The following is a 19,567-nucleotide window of genomic DNA, read 5'->3' as shown; positions in this document are numbered from 1 at the left end:
GATTCTACATGTAGAATCTGCAGCGGGTCCCTCCTGCCCCGCGGACATGAGCGCTGAAAATACAAATAAATGACAATAAACTCACCTCCCATCCGCTCCGTTTCTTCTCTTCGCGGCGGCGTCATCTTCTCTCGTCGCGGCCGGATCTTCATTCTTCGGCTCGGCGGATGTGCACGATGACGTCGGTGACGTGCCCCGCGCATGCGCCGGGCCGAAGCAAAATGATCCGGCCGCGGCTGAGAGAGGATGGCGCGGCGCCGAAGAGAAGAACCGGAGCGGGTAAGTAAAATGTGATTTTTGTGTCCCGCGGATCCGGACGGCTTCCATAGGCTTCAATAGAAGCCCGCGGGAGCCGTCCCCGCGGGAGACCCGCATGAAAATGGAGCATGGTCCAGATTTTTTCATGCTCCATTTTTTTAAAAATCACTTTTATTGACGATCCGCGGGTATTTATCTACCCGCGGGTGGTCAATGCATCCCTATGGGGTGCGGATCCGCGCGCGGGAGAAGAGTTAAAATCCGCTGCGGATTTTAATTCTTCTTTTCCCCGTGGACATGAGCCCTAAGCCTTTTAGATGTATTGTTAGCATTTACATGCGATTCTGTCATCTCACATTGTTATATGTTTTCAAAATATTCATTTTTTCTTGTGTTGGAAGAAACAAAATCGGGTTCTTACCTGAAGCTCCACTCCATAACCCATGTAGACTGTGATATTGTAGGTACATTCCAGGTAGTTTTTAAAAGGAAGTGGAGGGTAATCTGTTGAATCAATATATCCTTCTGGTTCCAAGAAGTTCACACTGCATTGAACTACATACAAATCCTTGTTAGCGAGAAGAACACAGAGTAAAGTATACTGTATATAAAATAAAAATTACACAGGGGGTTCAAAAAGTCAGAAAATCTTTCCCTGATTTTAACAATCTTCTGATAGGCCTTGGGCTGGACTTCTAATCACTCACTTAGAGATCTCTGAGCTCATATCAGTGGAACTATAGTAAAAAAAAAAATGAAAGGCCTAATATAAGATACTGTTCAAGAGGGGCCTGGACGTCTTTCTTGAGCGATACAATGTTATATGTTATAATCAGGGGCGTTACTATAGAGGATGCAGGGGATGCGGTTGCACCCGGCCCAGGAGCCCTGGGGGGCCCATAAGGCCTCTCTTCTCCATATAGGGAGCCCAGTACTATGAATAAAGCATTATAGTTGGGGGCCCCGTTCCAGGTTTTGCATTGGGGCCCAGGAGCTTCAGGTTACGCCTCTGGTTATAATCATTAATTACTTCAAAAGGGTTGTTGATCCGGGGATTATTCCGATTACCAGATAGGAGTCAGGAAGGAATTTTTTTCCCTTAAATGGAGATAATTGGCTTCTACCTCATTGGATTTTTTTTTGCCTTCCTCTGAATCACTATTGGGGGTTAATAGGCTGAATTGGATGGACATACGTCTTTTTTTGGCCTTACATACTATGTTATACTGAGACAAATTCCTATTTAATCAGCTAAGTAAAGCCATATTACAAACCTTGCAAGGTACTAATTAACCTAATTGCCCAGTCATTCTGTATTTTAATAACTAAGCAATGAGTTTGATAGGATTTAGAACAGATACAGTAATAGATATTTTATTATTCCTGTTTTTCGACAATAAAGTGAAATGACTGGAATATGCTAAATATGCTACTGTGATGGTTTCTATTGAAATCTATATGCATGGTTCATTAAATGATATATTCATGCTGTGAATAAAAAATATGAATTGAAATTAAATAAAGAAGCAATAATACAGTATTGGTGTTCCTCCCTAAGATATAGTTCTAGGTATTTCTCACAAACACATTAGAATTTATATTGAAAGCTGAATGTGTGTATAATGCACAGTCAGACATGAAGTGCCACATACATAATGATCTTGCACCAAGCAATTCCTTACCACCATACATCAACTAAGGAATACACATCAGTAAAATTATAATTGCTCTTGCCTGGATTAAATATGTTATACAGATACCTGGACTCTGATCAGTTGTGATCACTGTGGTAGTTATTATAGTAGATGTTGTGGTATCTTGGCTTTCATCTGCGACCATATCATTGTCCCCATGATGTGTCCTATAGGGCTCATCTGCTTGTACCGATGTGTTTATATCAGGTGAAGACATCTTTACGGAATCCGGATTGTGTGGGTTTGATGGCTGTGCTGTGTATGGAGTCAACTGGAAAGGTATTTGAGGGATGAATCCACTATGTCGTCTCCTGTTTATCCACAATGGAAACTCTGGAATGTGTTCCTTTACCTCTCTGGTTTCAGAAGAAATGTCTTTTAATATAGGGGACTTTTCCAAGAATGATAAGGATAAAATACTGGGGCGAGGCTCTACTAGTCTTTCCGAGACAGTCGGCATAACTTGTGGCCTCAAGCGCTTCCTTGCAATATTTAATTGCTTTAAGGATGGAGGTTTTTTCCTAGTTGGCAAGGTTTGATTATCTGCAAAGTCTGGAGTGGAGCTTGGAGCTTGAGCTATCTCCCTATTGAGTAATCCTTCTCTTTCTGCATCTGTGTCAAAGAGTTCCTCTCCAGAATTAGTGGCACCTTGCGTTCCTGTGTCCTTGAGGTTGGCATTTTCCTTTCCAATTCTGTTGCTGACAAGTTCAACTGGGAGCAATTCCAATGTAATTGTAGGAATGGGACTTTGCTTGATGTTATCATCTAGAAAATCAAAAGATAACTTTAATTCATTATGGTTACCAATATATTATGAATATCTACAGAACCGTAAGATAAACTGGTATCTATAGGAAATGTAACCCAATAGTGAGAACAATTAAGAAATGATTATAATATTAACCTGTTTTTTTGGAAATCTCAGCAACAGCTAACTTAAATTTACATCACCAACACGATGTATCGTGCAACTGTTCAAGACTCCTAAATAGCAATCTTCTCATGATAGAATAATACATTTCCTCTTCTTTATAGCTGAACAACTAGGTAGATTTGCTTTTCAGGTAAGTGGGTGACACTTTGGTAGTAAATGCCAAGTAACAGTAAATTTAATAAAAACTGTATAAAACTTTTACCAATTTAGCACAAGATGACAACTCTTTATGGTCTTCAAAAAGAGTCTGTCAGGTCCTATATTAGTATTAAACCAATAACAGTGCCCTTCATTTGTTCCCACATACTTAAGTGGCCACACATAGACTTAACGTTTTCAAGTTAAAGAACCATATTCCATTATGCAAATTAGGTCACAAGTGACCCTAAAGTGGCCCCAAGCCCAGTAAGGGCTCATGGCCTTATAAATAGACCCTGCCCAACAAGGTCCATTTAGTCCTGATTGATATTTCCACCATTGTTGGACATCACTTTCCTCGGGATTGAAATCTAGGTATACCACATGTGCGCTAATAAAATGTCATTCAACATAGCCAGATTTTAATGCTGAGTTGGGTAAAAGTTCTAACAAACATTTCTCCAGAAATGTTATTTAATGGAGATTACAAGTATTTACCACAGCAGACATGTCATGAGAGTTGAAAGGGAACTTTAAGGCACAACATTATTCCCCTAGAAGCAATGGAATGCACCCTAAGTAGCATACAAAATTAAACTACATGTGCCTCCATATAAAATTAAAAATTCACCTTGGCAGAGGTGTCTTAGTAGACCGATTAAACTTCACAGAGGTAAAGTCCCTTAGCTAAAAACATAACTTAATTCAATATTAAAATAACTCCAGGACTAAAGACAAACAGTCATATGCAATTCATAGAAATCTAACCCTTAGCTATTAAGAAGTTGGGGACAGCCCCCTAAACGTAGAGGTAGATACTACTAAAGAAGATCCAATTAGATAATGTAAGGGCAGTGCGTAATGATGATGGTAGGTACACTTAAAATATCATGTATGTAAGCAGCACTAGCCAAACACTGCAAGTCCTGGGAAGTAGTAGATGCTCGCCCGAGCAGAGGATCCTGGCTCTGGTTCCAAATCCACGACAATAAAGAAGAACTTTCAAGGGCGGCATAAGTGGTGCAAACTTACATCCACTCTGTAAGGAATAAAGTCTACATCTATCCTAGATGTAAGTTTGCACCTGCGATGGCAGGTACACTGTCACTAGCCTATAATGAGCTTCCTAGAACATCAGGCTCTAGGTAGTCGCTGATGCATGAGCTAAATATAACCTCTAGAATATAGAATCTGATGCATAAATTGTTTAATCCACTAAGGATTCGTTCTCTAGATTGGCGGCTCGATTAAATAACGTATCTGCTGACAAGGGCAGTGCATAATAAGGATGGCAGGTACGCTGTCACTACTCTATAATAAGCTTCCTAGAACATCAGCCTCTAGCTAGTCGCTGATGCATAAGTGGATTTTCTTTAGTAGTATCTACCTCTACGTTTAGGGAGGACTGCCTCACACTTCTTAATAACTTGGGGTTAGATTTCTACAAAACTTATATGTCTGTTTGTCTTTAGTCCTGGAGTTATTTTAATATTGAATTTGTAGAGTTATGTTTTTAGCTAAGGTTCCATATAAAATTAGAAGCATATGGAGGCATCGTATGGGACCATCACACACTATGGACGACATAGTTAAGATCTTTAATAAAGCACAGTGCAGAAGACATAACAAATTCTAGATCTAATTCTAACAAATATCATTATTTTCAATGACTATCCAGGTCTGATATACAATATAATATACTGATGATTGCTTTCTAAGGTTGAGCCATGTATAATTTCCTGTTCTATGCCTGAAGAAATTGATACTCGGAAAGCAATAAAAGATCATAAGGCAACATGTCCAAAAATCTTTCCATTCTGCACCCTGTTCTTGCTCTATGCTATGATTCATAGAGCTGAAGGGGAACTGAAAGACATTGCACATGTGGTTGGGTTATCAATGAGGCTGCTCAATATTGTCATAAATATTAAAATGTTACATAGCTTCTGTTATGCATGGGAACATGGATCTTAACCACAAAATCTGACACTTTTACTATTCTGAATTAAGAGGTAAATTTCCTGCTGCATAATATGACAATGCGTGTTTCATCTCTTCTCCATCCCTTTGTAACTGTCTATCAGTTTGCACATTATATACTGTGTTGGCTATTTCATCATACAATTTAGCCTTGGAGAAACTAACAGATCTGTGCTGACCTGGCCTCCTTTCTACCATTTTCTTTTATGCATTCGTGGCATCTTATTAAATACTGTTCCTTTTATCTCTTTAGATGTGATGGAGCCTTGTGGCCTTCTGACAGATCTAGACATACATTTGGTTTGATCGTTCTGGGCTTAAACAAAACTTGAAACTTTTTTCTGAAACAATTCTGGTATTGCAGTAAGAAATGTATTTGTGGGCCAAGAGCACTACATTCGCATTTTCTAATTTGCTGTATGCTTCTTTGTTCATCTGCATCATCCTCTTGCAGCATTCTGCTTCCGACAGAGAGCATGAGCTTCTAGATGAGTTATACAATTTGATTATAAAGTTGTGGCCTATAGTGGTAGAGAATGGAATCAATAAGGACATGAAGAGCGGCTATCAATTATGTAATTCAAAACAAACTCCTCTATGATAACACAGCAATGTGACGATAACATGTGATATATGGTTTTTAGGACACAATCGGCGTGAGGGTAGTCCAGGAGGTATGGGGCAGGAAGCGTACATGATAAAAGAAAAAGTAAAAGTGGTAGGCTATAGGGAGGGACAGGAGGCATATTGTGGGGGTGGGGGACTAAATCAGGAGGTTTGGTATGCTTCTATGAAGATGTGCGTCTGAAGTTCTGTGCATCGGGGATTGTCCGAATGTTTTGGAGTACAGCGTTCCAGAGGATCGGTGTTGCTCAAGAGAAGTCCTGGAGGTGAGCGTGTGAGGATTGTATTAGAGGGGCGTTTAGTCTGAGTGTGTTAGCAGAGCGGAGCGCACTGGCTGGGGGATGTATGGACAGAAGGAAAGCGATACACGTTGGTGCGGCACCATGGAGAGCACTATGGGTGAGGGTGATGAGTTTAAACTGAGTTCTGTAGTGTATGGGCTGCCAATGTAGCAACTGGCATGGTGCAGAGGTGGCTGGATAGGAAGATGAATCTAGCTGACACATTTAGTATGGATCGGGGAGGGGAGAGTCTGGAGCTGGGAAAGCCAATGAGCAGTAGTTGCAGTCGGTAATGGCAGTAGTCAAGTCGGCAATGGATGAGGGGGACAACGAGTGTTTTCAGCATGTCCGTGGTGAGGAACAGACAGATTTTAGCAATATTCCTGAGGTTCAAGTGGCATCTTCGGGCCAGATATGCTTGATAAAGGCTGTTTTTAAAGCCGAAATGTGTTGCATACCTTGAAATAAATCGCTACTTTGGAACCTTGAAAAACACCTCCATCATCTGTTTTATACTACATGCGATCTGGGATTGAGGGGTGCTGTGAACCAGGCACCCCCACGAAGTAAGTCTCTCTCTATTATCCACACCACTGGAGCATCAGGGTTTTTTCCCTTTCTGCTTAGTAATGTTCGGGCCAGAGATAGGATATGGGGGGGTTAAGGAGAGGTTAGAATCCAGTGTGACCCCATGGCAGCAGGTATGCTGTCTGGGGGTTATGATGGTGCAAGATACTGATATGGAGATGTTGAGGGAGGTTGGCTGCTTTAGGGTGGAAACACAAGGAGGTCAGTTTTTGAGAGGTTAAGTTTGAAAAAAAGGGAGGACATGGTGTTAGAGACAGCACACAGACAGTCTGTGATGTTTTGGAGGGAAGGTGCAAAGACGTCACAGTGACGCTAACTGTTGCCCATTTGCCTCTTAATTAGTCACTACTTAATTGTTGGGTATAATTGTTGTTGACAAGCCCTGGTGGCTGCCCTGGTAGTTATGAGCTAGGTTACATAAATGTGATGTGACTGTGCCGTGGAAGTGGGTCACCGTTTGCCCTATCTTTAAAGAGGCCCTGAGTCCATGCACCCTAATTGGGCATATGAACAGAGGTTGTCTCCTTGAGAAATCACACCATACCACAATGTGTCAGTCTTCACAATCCACTATGAGCTATACACTGTAGAATCTGTCCTAAACTGTGATCTAGGCTTATAGCTGTAACCTACATGGACACATGGCATACTGCAGCTACAGTGTGTGAGCAGAACCTGACCAGGGCAAGTTTCCAGCCTAAGAATAGAAAGAAATAAAAGTTTAACCATAACTTGTGAATCATTTTTTACTTGCTATATTCTTGCTTTTATATATGGCTTATAAAGAGAAGAGAATCTTTAAAAATTCAATTTTACAATACTTCTCCAAAATGCGAATCACTTGCTACAAATCTCTGAGCTGGTGAATCAATTCTGTCATCCCTAATAGCTTGTATAAAATGTGAGTTTTCAGAGATTAAAAAAATCTCTTATTATAAAAGTATTTGTTTCTGAAAAATACATATATTTTAGTGAAGTATTGCATACAACAACAGCAATTTAGATACTAAAAGGACCAAAGGTGCAGTATACAACGTTTCCCGTCATAAATGTAATGACGCTATAGTACTCAAAGGAGTTATCTCATCGTAGAAAACCCTATTAATATAGACACCACTTTGAAAATGCATCCCCCAAGACAATTCCCTTTCAGTACTACTGAACAACAACCATATTATTTCTTGTTAGCCATTTATGAAAATGGTTTGCCCACTCGGACAAGAGATGGGACAACCCCTGTTAATTGAAGCTTTTAGTTAAAGGGGTTGTCTCGCGAAAGCAAGTGGGGTTAAGTACTTCTGTATGGCCATATTAATGCACTTTGTAATATACATCGTGCATTAATTATGAGCCATACAGAAGTTATTCACTTACCTGCTCCGTTGCTGGTGTCCCCGTCTCCATGGCTCCGTCTAATTTCGGTGTCTTCTTGCTTTTTTAGACGCGCTTGCGCAGATGGGTCTTCTCCCTTCGGTTCGGCTCGGAAGCAGCGGCGTTTTGGCTCCGCCCCCTTGTAAGCGTCATCTCGTAGCTCCGCCCCCGTCACATGTGCCGATTCCAGCCTCCTGATTGGCTGGAATCGGCACATGTGACGGGGGCAGAGCTACATGATGACGCGTACAAGGGGCAGAGCCAAAACGCCGCTGCTTCCGAGCCGAAGGGAGAAGACCCATCTGCGCAAGCGCGTCTAAAAAAGCAAGAAGACACCGAAATTAGACGGAGCCATGGAGACGGGGACACCAGCAACGGAGCAGGTAAGTGAATAACTTCTGTATGGCTCATATTTAATGCACGATGTATATTACAAAGTGCATTAATATGGCCATACAGAAGTACTTAACCCCACTTGCTTTCGCGAGACAACCCCTTTAAAGGAGTTATCCCAGAATTTAATTTTATCACCCTTTCACAGGATAGGTGATAAAATGCTGATCACTGGGTGTCCTATCATGAGGACCGCCATAAATCTGAAGGGAATAGGGGGTCCTGTGTCCTCCTCTCCATATATAGCCCAGTGCTCTTCTATTTACAGCAGTCCCATTGAAATGAATGAAGTGACAACACACATGCTTGGTTGGCGCTCCTTTCAAGATTCAAGAGGATTCAAGGTTTCGGTTCACAAACACGCAACATATTTTCAGGCCAAAACCTGCAGTATTCAGTGTGTATTCCTCTTATAACAGCATTTTTGCACAAAAAAATTCTGCGTATTTTCGTGTGCAAGAAAAATGCTCGACACTCCCTTGTTTTTAAGCACAAATACGTAGTGAATATGCAGATTTTCTATGTATTTACTATGTATTTATACAAGCCCATTGATATCAGTGAGATATATAATATGCACCAATATAGAACATGGTTCAAAGTTGTGTGAAAAATACACAGCTGTTCATGAACACATTGAAATCAATGGGTTCTATTAACTGTGTATTATAGGCCTAATATGCTGCATATATATATATATATACAGCTGTGTGAATAAACCCACAGGCTGGTTTCAAATCATTGCATTACAGATGTATTTGTGTGCCCGTAATAGAAACGAATGTCCTGGCTCGATCACAGGTGTCCTGACCTGAACTCAGTATTATAGGAATCTTTTATCGGAGTTCAGGTCAGGATACCCACGGTCAGGTTGGGACACTTGTCCATATTAAAGATGCATAAATACTCCCGTAATAGGCTTGTGTGAAACCAGCCTTCACACACAGCATTTTGCTTCATTTTTCATGATATCTTCATTGACATTTTTATTAAAAAAATGCTACTATAATGAAGTAGTGCCTGCATACAAAGCATTTTGGTTTGTGGCTATTACATTCATTCAGAGCTTATTCACCTGGTCTGCACGAACGTTAGGAAACATCACACTATAACATAATAAGATGCAAGATGGTCCATATCTACAGTACGTTAGCACCAACACATGAACAAAGAAAAGGGAAAGTTATTTCTAACCAACTTTGATGTGGCAGACCATGACTTACTGCAAGGCGATCACCCCGATAAGGGCATCCACATGTCTTGTACATAAAGACCTAGTCTATCCCAAGATGGAGACTATGGATAGCATATAGCAGATGGAAAGGTTGACAGACTAGACAAGTGTGAATAACTCCACAGGTACTCAGCACATGGTTGTTTGCATACACGCCAAACATCCAACAAATAAGATAACACACAAGACAGGACTTTGGGTCTTCAATGCCTGAACTGGTGGATCAAGGCTCTGACCCTAATTGGATGGGTGGCATAAAGAAACGGGACTCAGGTGTCTGACTCTTATTCAGATGGAGGGAACGGAGACCAAGACATCTGCAACTACTTTGGATGGAAGGGGAAGGGATTAGGAGTCCGTTGCCATGCAGACAAAGGGAAATCCAATGTCCAGAAACACAAGTGACAGAAGGGTAATGGAGAAGAGGCCCGCAGACCAAGGGGAATCAGGTGTCTGGACTTGTCTTCAGGAAAGGGGTAAACTAACACAACATAAACTCGAGCAGTCAAGACTATTCATCCATGACTGAACATAAAGACACAACACTAGCAGTCAGACATCACCCAAATCACACAACACAGAGACAAGTAATCAGACATTACTACAGTGGTGGATACACAGACAAGACTCAACCACCAGTAGTCAGACATCACCCATCTAACTCAACAGAGAGCCTGGATTTAAACACCAAACAACCAGACATCCCCAATCTGGCTAGATACAACCACAATCAGCAAGGCTTTACCACGGACTGCATACAAATACAAATGGGCAGTGTTACAGGGCTTCCCAGAGAGCAAGGGCAGGGCTAGAGGGATACACCCTTTAGCCTCACCCCTCTCAACTTGCAATGGGGGAAATCCCAGGGAGGAAACATCTAGCCCTGCTCTCTCACTCTAGCCCCATCTCTCTACCTCCACTATGGTGATATCCCTTGGGGATCTCCTGTAGCCCGCCCCCTCTCTCTTTGCCCTGTGGGGATATCCCTTGGGGATCCCCATAGCAGGTAGAGACAAAACGGGGCTATGTGCATGAAAAATCATCCATTCACGTGATTTTTAGTGCAGTATAGGCATGACTAATTTGCGTACCTATGCTGTGCTAAAACCACGATCATTTGAAAGAGCCCTAAAGGGCCTTTTCACATGGGTGGAATATTTCCACTTTTCACAGCTAAAAATGCAGCTAAATCTGCATCTGCCAATTTCCACTGCCATTACCAGCATATATACATGCAGATTTGGTGTTTTTAGCTATAGGAATATTCCACCTGTATAAAAAGACCCTAAATAAGTTGTCCGGTGAGACTAGTGATTGGCCGGGTAAACTGACTCTAACAGTAAGTAATCATTGTTCTATTGTTTTATACAATTTACCACCATTGAATAGTTTGGGATTGAAACTCAACGATCCCTTTAAGTCAACAATGTCCTTTCATGTTTTCATTGTTCTTTGACAACCAGAACAGAGTAAGCAGAAATAAATGAAAATCAGATGTATGCATTATAAGTCAATGTGATGTGTTATGACTATTTGCATGGAAACCCTGACAACCCTGAACGTAGCTAAAAATATGCAGACCCTTACTGTATATCGTGTTATACGCTATACTGTAGTCTGATTTATATATAAGAAATATTTATTCTTCATTCTTAGGAAAATTTGTAAAAATGTAGATGGATTATTTTCCTATATGTCATTTCAATGTGACCTTAATAACAAACACAAGTATGCTTCCAATTAGGTTGGGGAATAGAATAAAGGATACTGATGAGCGAGTATACTCGCTAAGGGCAATTGCTCGAGTGAGCATTGCCCTTAGCGAGTACCTGCCCGCTCGAGACAAAAGGTTCGGGTGCCGGCGGTGGGCAGGGAGCTGCGGGGGAGAGCGGGGAGGAACGGAGGGGAGATCTCTCTCTCCCCCCGCTCCCCCCTGCTGACTGCTACTACTCCCCGCTCCCCCGCGACGGCACCCCAACCTTTCGTCTCGAGCGGGCAGGTACTCGCTAAGGGCAATGCTCTAATAAAGGGTAATTCAGAGCCAGAATGAACCCCACTGAATGAAAAAATTATATTGCCTCAATGCAAGATGAATGAACACTGGAATTATTTTCTAGTTACAAATTCGTACTATCTAATATCAATGTTGCTGATAAATGCACCAAAACAGATCACAGCCATGATTTGTATTAATAGGGAAAACCACTGCAGCCCTGGGAGTTCAGGTGGGTGGACAAGTTATGAGGCACTCCAGGCATTTCTCCTGATAATGTTCATTTTAATAGATTGCACTAATATGTTGTTTAATTGCAGCAATTACAAGTTCGTTGAAATGTCTGTATTGTTTTTGCACAATGAATATAGTGTTGTGCTTTATTTTAGTATTGTGTATTCTATATTCAACAGACTTCATGAATCTGTCATCTGCTCTCGACAATGGTCTCTACTACAGAATGTTTTTACTGGCCACCTGGATTTCTCTGCATATATCAATTCACGATGACTTGGATACTTCATACACCAGATTTCCCAAATGAACATTAGCCTAATTAACCATAACTAGGTTGAAATGCACCCAGAATGGCTAAATTCTGATTGGAGAATCAAATATTGAAGCAAACACATTTTGATAGATCTGTTTATTGTTTTGTTTTTTCCCTAAAAGTATTTTTAGGTGATAAGTGAAAATATGTAGACTGCAAATGTTGAAACATTTCATAAATTTGGCCCATAATTTAACATCAATTAGCTGTTGTCACATCCACCCAGGACGCGCTGGATTCATAACGTGCAGATCATGCACAGAAGGACACTAAACATTGTCAAACAATACAAACAACTTAAACATGGGAAACCCTGTCCCTAAATAAACTAACACAGGGAAGGGACCTGCCTAAATGCAGGTAACCCGTCCTGAGAAGGACGAACCTGGCCACTAGCTGATCCTATGTGTGACAGAAGAAAACCAACAAACAATATGAAAAGATAAACCACTATACTTAGCTTTGGAAGAAACAGGTTAACTGGACCTCCAGCTCCCAGCTGCGTCTACACCCAAAGCCAGGGAGAAACTGAGATTAAGAAGCTCAGAGCTGAGCACAAGACCAAACTAAATAGACCAGACAAATAGACACAGGTGAGACCAAGAATGTCTCACCTAACACCACTCCCACCAGGTCAGAAGACAGAGAAACAAATCTGCACCAGACCACCTAAACAGGAAGTGATCCTAGAAGCGCCGCAACAGTTGTCAATTTTAGTGGTTTCCAGTAGCGTTTTCCTGAAAGCATCTCATGAAATATAACAGCACATACATAATAAGAGGCCAATTACCACCTACAGTATGCTTGCACCAAACCCATTTCATGGCCTCTAAAGAACTTTGATGGCTAGTAAAGCCCTACCCAAATTATTGTCAATTTGACCTGGTAATGCTGTATCAAAATTGCATGCACTATAATGCTAATGGATTCAGTCCTAGAAAATTATATGCAGAAATGTGTTTTTCATAAAGTTCTAAAAATCTAAAAAAATGCTAATAATTATTCTGTTACTTGGTGATAAAGTCTGGCACACGGATATTGTTACATCCTTTTTTTTTTACCCTACGGACATTTGAAGGTCACTGCTAAATCGCCCTGCTCCGAGCAAGCCAGATTTTCATAATCTTACAGTAAAAATGAAAGCAAACGTGTAAATGTAACTTTTTATGGGTAATAGTTATAATTATGGAAGAAAAACTTTCTGGAGACCGGTAATTCTGATAACAAGTGAAATTAATGGCACAATACAGTAAAAATTCATAAATTGAATGGTAAACTTAAAAAAAAAAAAGCTTTTCAAAATAGATTTTCTATTCCGACTTTCATTCATATTCCATTCTAGGATGGAGAACAGATCTTCTATCCTTCTGGCAGTTGCTTTTTCCTGCACTCATTAGGACATTTTAATGAGAACCTTTCGTGATCTGACACTTTGTTTTGTCACAGAGCCATGTGAAACTTTTCTCTTTTTGATATTGTATAATATATGGAAATACAATGTTTGTATAGTGTTGATAGTGTAAATGGCACATGTCAAGTCAAAACCATTCCCCTTATATTGTTAAACATTTGCTATTAAATTAAATAATAACCTTTTCAAAATGTTAATATAGGGCAGCAATACAATAGAATAATTGTTACATTGTATAAAATGTAATACCGCAGTGTGATCATTGTTTAAGCCACAGACTTAGATTAAGTTCCCAAGTCCCTAATACGGACCTTTCACATGGGACAGAATTGTTTGCAGGACGCAGTGCAGATGTGGATTTTGTCAATTAGTGCAGATTTTGTTGCTCAATTTAAGGGCTCAGTCACACGGGCGCCGATGCGCCCGTCTTACTGCAGGAAGAAGACGGCCACACTGCAGGTACGGACGACTCTCCGCACTGCCGGAAGAAAGAACACATGACCGGCAATGGAGCCGGTCATGTGTTCTTTCTCCGCACCTGCAGTGCGGCCGTCTTATCCTGCAGTAACGCTGATGCGCCTGTGTGACTGAGCCCTAACTACGAACTGCGTTCTGTGGGACGTTTTGCAGAATTTATTCAGTTTTTTTCCGCAGACTTTAATTGCAAAATTACATCTTCTGTATTTAAAATATCTGCAACAAAAATTTTGAAGCAAAGATGCACAGATTTTTACGGATGTGGAATTCAAGCTCCAAAGGGATAACATTGCGATGCAGAAATGTTCGCGCAGACTAATATCATCCTTTGTGAAAGGTCCCATAGAAGATCTGTAACAGGGCCTCCAAACTATCATGCGTCATTTATATTACTCCTCATATGAGGCAAAGGGATGCTTTGCACTACCTCTGGTCTTAGAGCTGGATGCAATTGCACCCCCTGTAGTTGCGCTCCAAGACGTAATCAAGAATGGCACTGCATTGGAAGGGAAGTAGGAGTGGCTTCTCTCACAGTAGAGGTATGAGACATATAGCTCTGTGTGCAACCAAGATGTGTATAAAATAGGTTCACGAGGCAGAAAAAGTTTGGCACGTAATTGGTTGAGAAACTGTTGCACATAGTTACTGCACTGTATCCAGAATTCTCCTAAAATATATTTATTTTTGGCTAGAGGTACACTTTAAGTCTAAAAGGGGTTTCTACATACACATTACTCACCTATCCATATGATAGCTGATAAATCTTTGATTGTTGGGGGTCCACTATTGAAAAATTGTTCCACTGCTTACTAAAATAAGTCGCCTGTTGTTCTTCCCAACTGCAATTAGTAGGGGTGTATAGGAGTGACAATCAGCCAAGTGTTGCATTGATAGTGGGGGTCCTGGAAGTGGGGCACTCAGCAATCATACATTTGTCACCTATACTGTGGATAGGTAATAAATGTGCTTCATGGGATAATCCCTTTAGTGTCTCCTCCTATTAAATCACGTTTGTAGTCCCATTTTTGGTTCTTGATAATGTATTTTCCTTCTGTAAGTATACTTCTACATTTTTTTCTGTAATCCATTAGCAGTAATAATACCTCCCAGGGATTTGCAATTGTCGACAAATTATCAGGAAACACTCAAGACACTTTTACATGTGTGCTTAACAGCACATTTAAATTCTACCCTGCTTATCATGCCATAATTATACACCCGGCATTTGTTATAAAAAGAGCATAAACAACCAATGCAATGTGACCTATTTCTTCCATCAAAAACATAATTCTAGAGAAGTTTCAGAATAAACTAAATGCACTACAAAACAGCTGTAAAAGTACTGATAAAATAAATAGAACATATAATTTGGGTATAATATGCACTACATACGCTTGAATTGCTGCTTATGAGCAATACAGGCTATCACACTCCAGTGAATACACCTCATACCGGGCTGTAATTCCTTTTTTATTGTGTTGATTTTTTTTCAAGTTCATAATAATATGAAATACATTTGCCACATAGTGTACCGCAATAAAGGGCAATCCATTTTTTCACATCAGTCTTTGAACATGCTGTATATATTTAACTTATATTTTATCTTTTTTTTGGAATATAGTTAGATTTTGCATTGGAAACCTCTATATTTTCATAAAAACAAACCAGTAGGGACTAGAGAAGAGCGAGTATACTCGCTAAGGGCAATTGCTCGATCGAGTATTGTACCTCAGCGAGTACCTGCCCGCTCGGGAGCAAAGATTCGGCTGCCGGCGGCGGGTGGGGAGCTGCGGGGGAGAACAGGGAGGAACAGAGGGGAGATCTCTCTCCCCCCCCCCCTCCCCTGCTCACCCCTGCTGACTGCCGCAACTCACCTGTCACCCGCGCCGGCAGCCGAATCTTTTCTCCTGAGCGGGGAGATACTCGCTAAGGGCAATGCTTGATCGAGTAATTGTCCTTAGCGAGTATACTCGCTCATCTCTAGTAGGGACTGATTAGGGGTATTAGTTGAGATATTGTACATTACACTGAGTTGGATACAACTGTTCTATGTGAATGCACCCTAAAACTGGATTAGCCCAGGATAATTATTCAGTAAGCATTGTTTCAAATATGTTTGCTTTAAAAAGCGTGTTGGGTTTTCTGCACAAAGTTTACAACTAATAGTGGGAGATGCTATAGATGAGGCAACTAATGGATTTTGGCTTTCCAATGGAGTATAATAGGATTACTTGTTGCAGAAAGTTAACCTATGCTACAGCTTAACAGTGTGGTCCCCAAAAATACACACATAACTGTTACTAGTCAAGTCAGGTAGCAGTACATACATGTATTTAGTAAGTACATACACTTTTTTGAATAAGTATACACATATTTACTACTTACAGGTATACCCACATTAACTATATATGGGCAAACAATCATATGTACACATACTCATGTACATACTCAACACATACTGTTACAATTAGTAGGAGAAATCCTGCTGCATCGTTATCTCCTGCTTTCTAAGTTGTTTATGGGGTAGTTGCAAAGTAACTGCTCCGACAGCTGACTTGTTGGAGGGGATCAGATGACTGCACTGCTCAGCCTAGACTTGTTACAGAGAGGAGAGTTTTTATAATTTGCCTCTCTTTAAATACTTTTGGATTCTGTAGTGTGGAGTGGGGTGTAGCTGTGACAACATGTTTTCTATCCAGTATTTCTTGTTAAATTCCTAGTTATAGTTTATTCTTTTATAGTCTGTTTATTCTATCTATTCATTTTCTCTTGCTTCTTGGTTTTGTAATCCAATTAAGTTTTCCAGTTTGTGGTTTATATAATTATTTCTTGTTTGTTTCTGTTTGCCTTGTGTCATTACAACTTTTACTTCTTTAGCTTCTTGTTTGGGCCATACTGCCCTCCTCTACTCAGGATCATCCATAGGAACTTAGGGGCAGTGGGGTCTGGTGTTAAGGGATAGTTTCAGGGAAAGATGAGGGAGAAACATATTCAGAGCTCCTATCATCAAATAGGTAATCCCTAGTTGCATTTGTGTTTTCACAATGTTGCTACTTGATTTTTAGCAATATTTTTGAGACATCCAGTTGTTTAGCTATTCCGCTCTCCTACAAATCCTGGGGATGTCGAATGTTAACTGGGCTTTCTAGTCCAGGGGTTCCAAAGTCCTGTCTGGTACATTAGGCCCTTTAGATCCTGGCAGATGAGGTTTGGATGTGCATGGTAATCCAATTTATTTGGCAAAGAATAAACTGGTTGACCACCCACACCCAAACCTTATGTGGTGTACTCTATTCTCTTCTTCCAGAAGCCTATAGTGATAAACACTTTTGTTGTCATTTTTAACTTTGGAGCCAGCAGCATTCTTTAGAACAATTTTTGCCTAATTTATGCTATGTGTAAAACAGCTACATCAGGAGAGCAGCCTTGATCTACTTTTAAGTTAATGAATGTTTTGAGGTCTGCACATGAAATGACTTTCTATCTTTTTGTTTTGCATATTCTAAAAGATTCAACTGTCCGACGAATGAACACTTGCTTCTTTTGATGGCTAACTCAGGGCATTTTCAGATGGGCCAATGATTGGGCAAATTATTATTGGTACTAGATCATTACTTTGTGTAAAAAGGCTTTAACGTAATGCGGCCTTTTTGGAAACTGATAGAATCAATGGATGCTCAGTGTACCTGCCTGATGGAATGTAGGAGACTGGACAGATATCTGTGTGGGATGATTTAGTGATCCTGCACTGAGCAGGGGGTTGGACCCAATGACCGTGGAGGTCCCTTCCAACTCTACCATTCTAGGATTCTATGAACGTAAGTATTCTTGGATTTGATTATTTTGATTCACACAAAGTCTCTATGCCAACATTGCACCTTACAATGAATTGAAAGCAATATGTTGTAATTGAATCTCTCTTTAGATTTTGGATTTGTAGTACCAATCATATCTCAGCATATAATTAATATATTTCAATACTCAGAAAGAAGGATTTCTATCTTTGGAAGGCATTGGGCAAATAATTAACTGAATCATATTTTTGCTTTTAGGAAATGTATGGTTTGTTGTATTTACAACCAACTAAAAATGTAATTCAAGATTGTATGAAATTATGAAAAAATAGCCAACTAATCTTTTCTCCCACCATTCTTTATTTTAATGGATTTCTATTTAAAGTCAATTAAAATCCAAAGAACACAATAAAACTTAGACAAAGGTTATAGAGTTATCCTTTAAAAATGGAGAAGATAGAAGAAAGAGAGGCGAGGCTGAGGCAACCTCTTAATCATATTAATTAAAGGTTGACTGTCTCCATTAATAGATGGAGCAGCGTAATTATGTTATAAATTGTATATTTTCATTAGAAGTGACATAGAAATGTAATTCATATTGAATTATTGTCAAAGATAAAGTATTTAATTCAGTATAAGGTATATGTAATGAGTCTTACATATTGCTTTTGATATGTAGCATTTGCCAAAATGAATGTTATTGAACTCATACTGGTTTCATAATATAAAACCATTTAGAAAGGTATAAGGCCATATTTCAGGTCTGTTGTAAGAGTACAGGTCACAGCCTTTTAAGCTATAAATAGGGACATAACATGCGCATATAGCCGTACCATAGCTGTGTTTTATAGCCATATCTGGGTAGGACAAGGCAAGATGAGCTCAGCACTTTTCTGAATGTAGCTGTAGCACTCTATTTGTGTCCATATTATATATGTATCTGGGTCACTGTTCCCTTAGTAGTGCTCAGCTATTGCTAGAGGAAGTGCAGACCTCTTCCAGATGACTAAGACTTTAATGGATGAGCACTGGAGGGCCATTTACATTGCTAGCATTGGACAGGGATAAATGCCCTTCTCCGTGTAACCTTACGGTTCACATAAAAGTCATCAGCAAGAAATGCTATGTCAGAATGGCAGTACTGTACTATAATTAACCCTTATGAATATACTGCATTGAGCTTTAATGGGGCCGAAGTAGAATCGCCAACAGTTATGGACTAAATATTTGTTTTTTTTATTTTACATTATAGAAATTGACATATTAAGACTAACACTATGGATTTTCCATCTGATTTTGCATACAGACTGCAATAAGAGTAGATTTGACTTTAAGCAATCTCATCTGCTTTCTTTAGAAAATCTGTCCCATGTACAGTACATTTACCCTTCCATCTGTGTGTTATGATATTACTCCACATACAGTATATCGCGTAGATATTCATGAGATTCTTTGTGGAGCGCTTTAAAGCTATCTAACGCAAAGCTGTTATACCTAAGCATCTTAGCCACAGAATCAATAACGTAAGTAAGCTGTTCTGACTAATCATACACTATATGATTCTATTACTTGTGTCACTAAGTTTTGGTTACTTGTATGGTGGTTTTCCTTTGTCATTTATCAGGGTTAGTGAGTGGCACAGGCAAGAGGGTGGATACGTCCTTTTAGGGCCAGCCATCCACTAGTAGGCAGGGGTTGTCACCCTCTAATTGCCCTTAGGGTAGGCTTCACTCCTTTGTTTCCTTTTCCCCCGTACTTCAGGGGTTCCTGGTAGTGTGGTGTGAACACTGCCAAGTGGATTATTTTGGTTTGCAGTTATTGCACGTTTAAAACGGACATAACACAGA

At 40.1% G+C, this 19,567-nt stretch overlaps 1 protein-coding gene across 1 annotated transcript in view; it reads right to left on the bottom strand.

The window, feature by feature from the left end:
* The window catches only part of SEZ6L (seizure related 6 homolog like), a 387,992-nt gene that overhangs the window by 164,308 nt on the left and 204,117 nt on the right, over nt 1-19,567 (bottom strand). The window contains exons 2-3 of the mRNA XM_066604979.1: nt 2,019-2,717; nt 680-813 (exon numbers count right to left, since the gene is read on the bottom strand). Of these exons, the coding sequence (XP_066461076.1) occupies nt 680-813; nt 2,019-2,717 (833 nt within the window). The remainder of the gene's footprint in view (nt 1-679; nt 814-2,018; nt 2,718-19,567) is intronic.

Source organism: Eleutherodactylus coqui, chromosome 5, assembly GCF_035609145.1.
Source record: "Eleutherodactylus coqui strain aEleCoq1 chromosome 5, aEleCoq1.hap1, whole genome shotgun sequence".
Taxonomy (NCBI): domain Eukaryota; kingdom Metazoa; phylum Chordata; class Amphibia; order Anura; family Eleutherodactylidae; genus Eleutherodactylus; species Eleutherodactylus coqui.
This window is presented reverse-complemented; position numbering and strand designations above follow the sequence as displayed.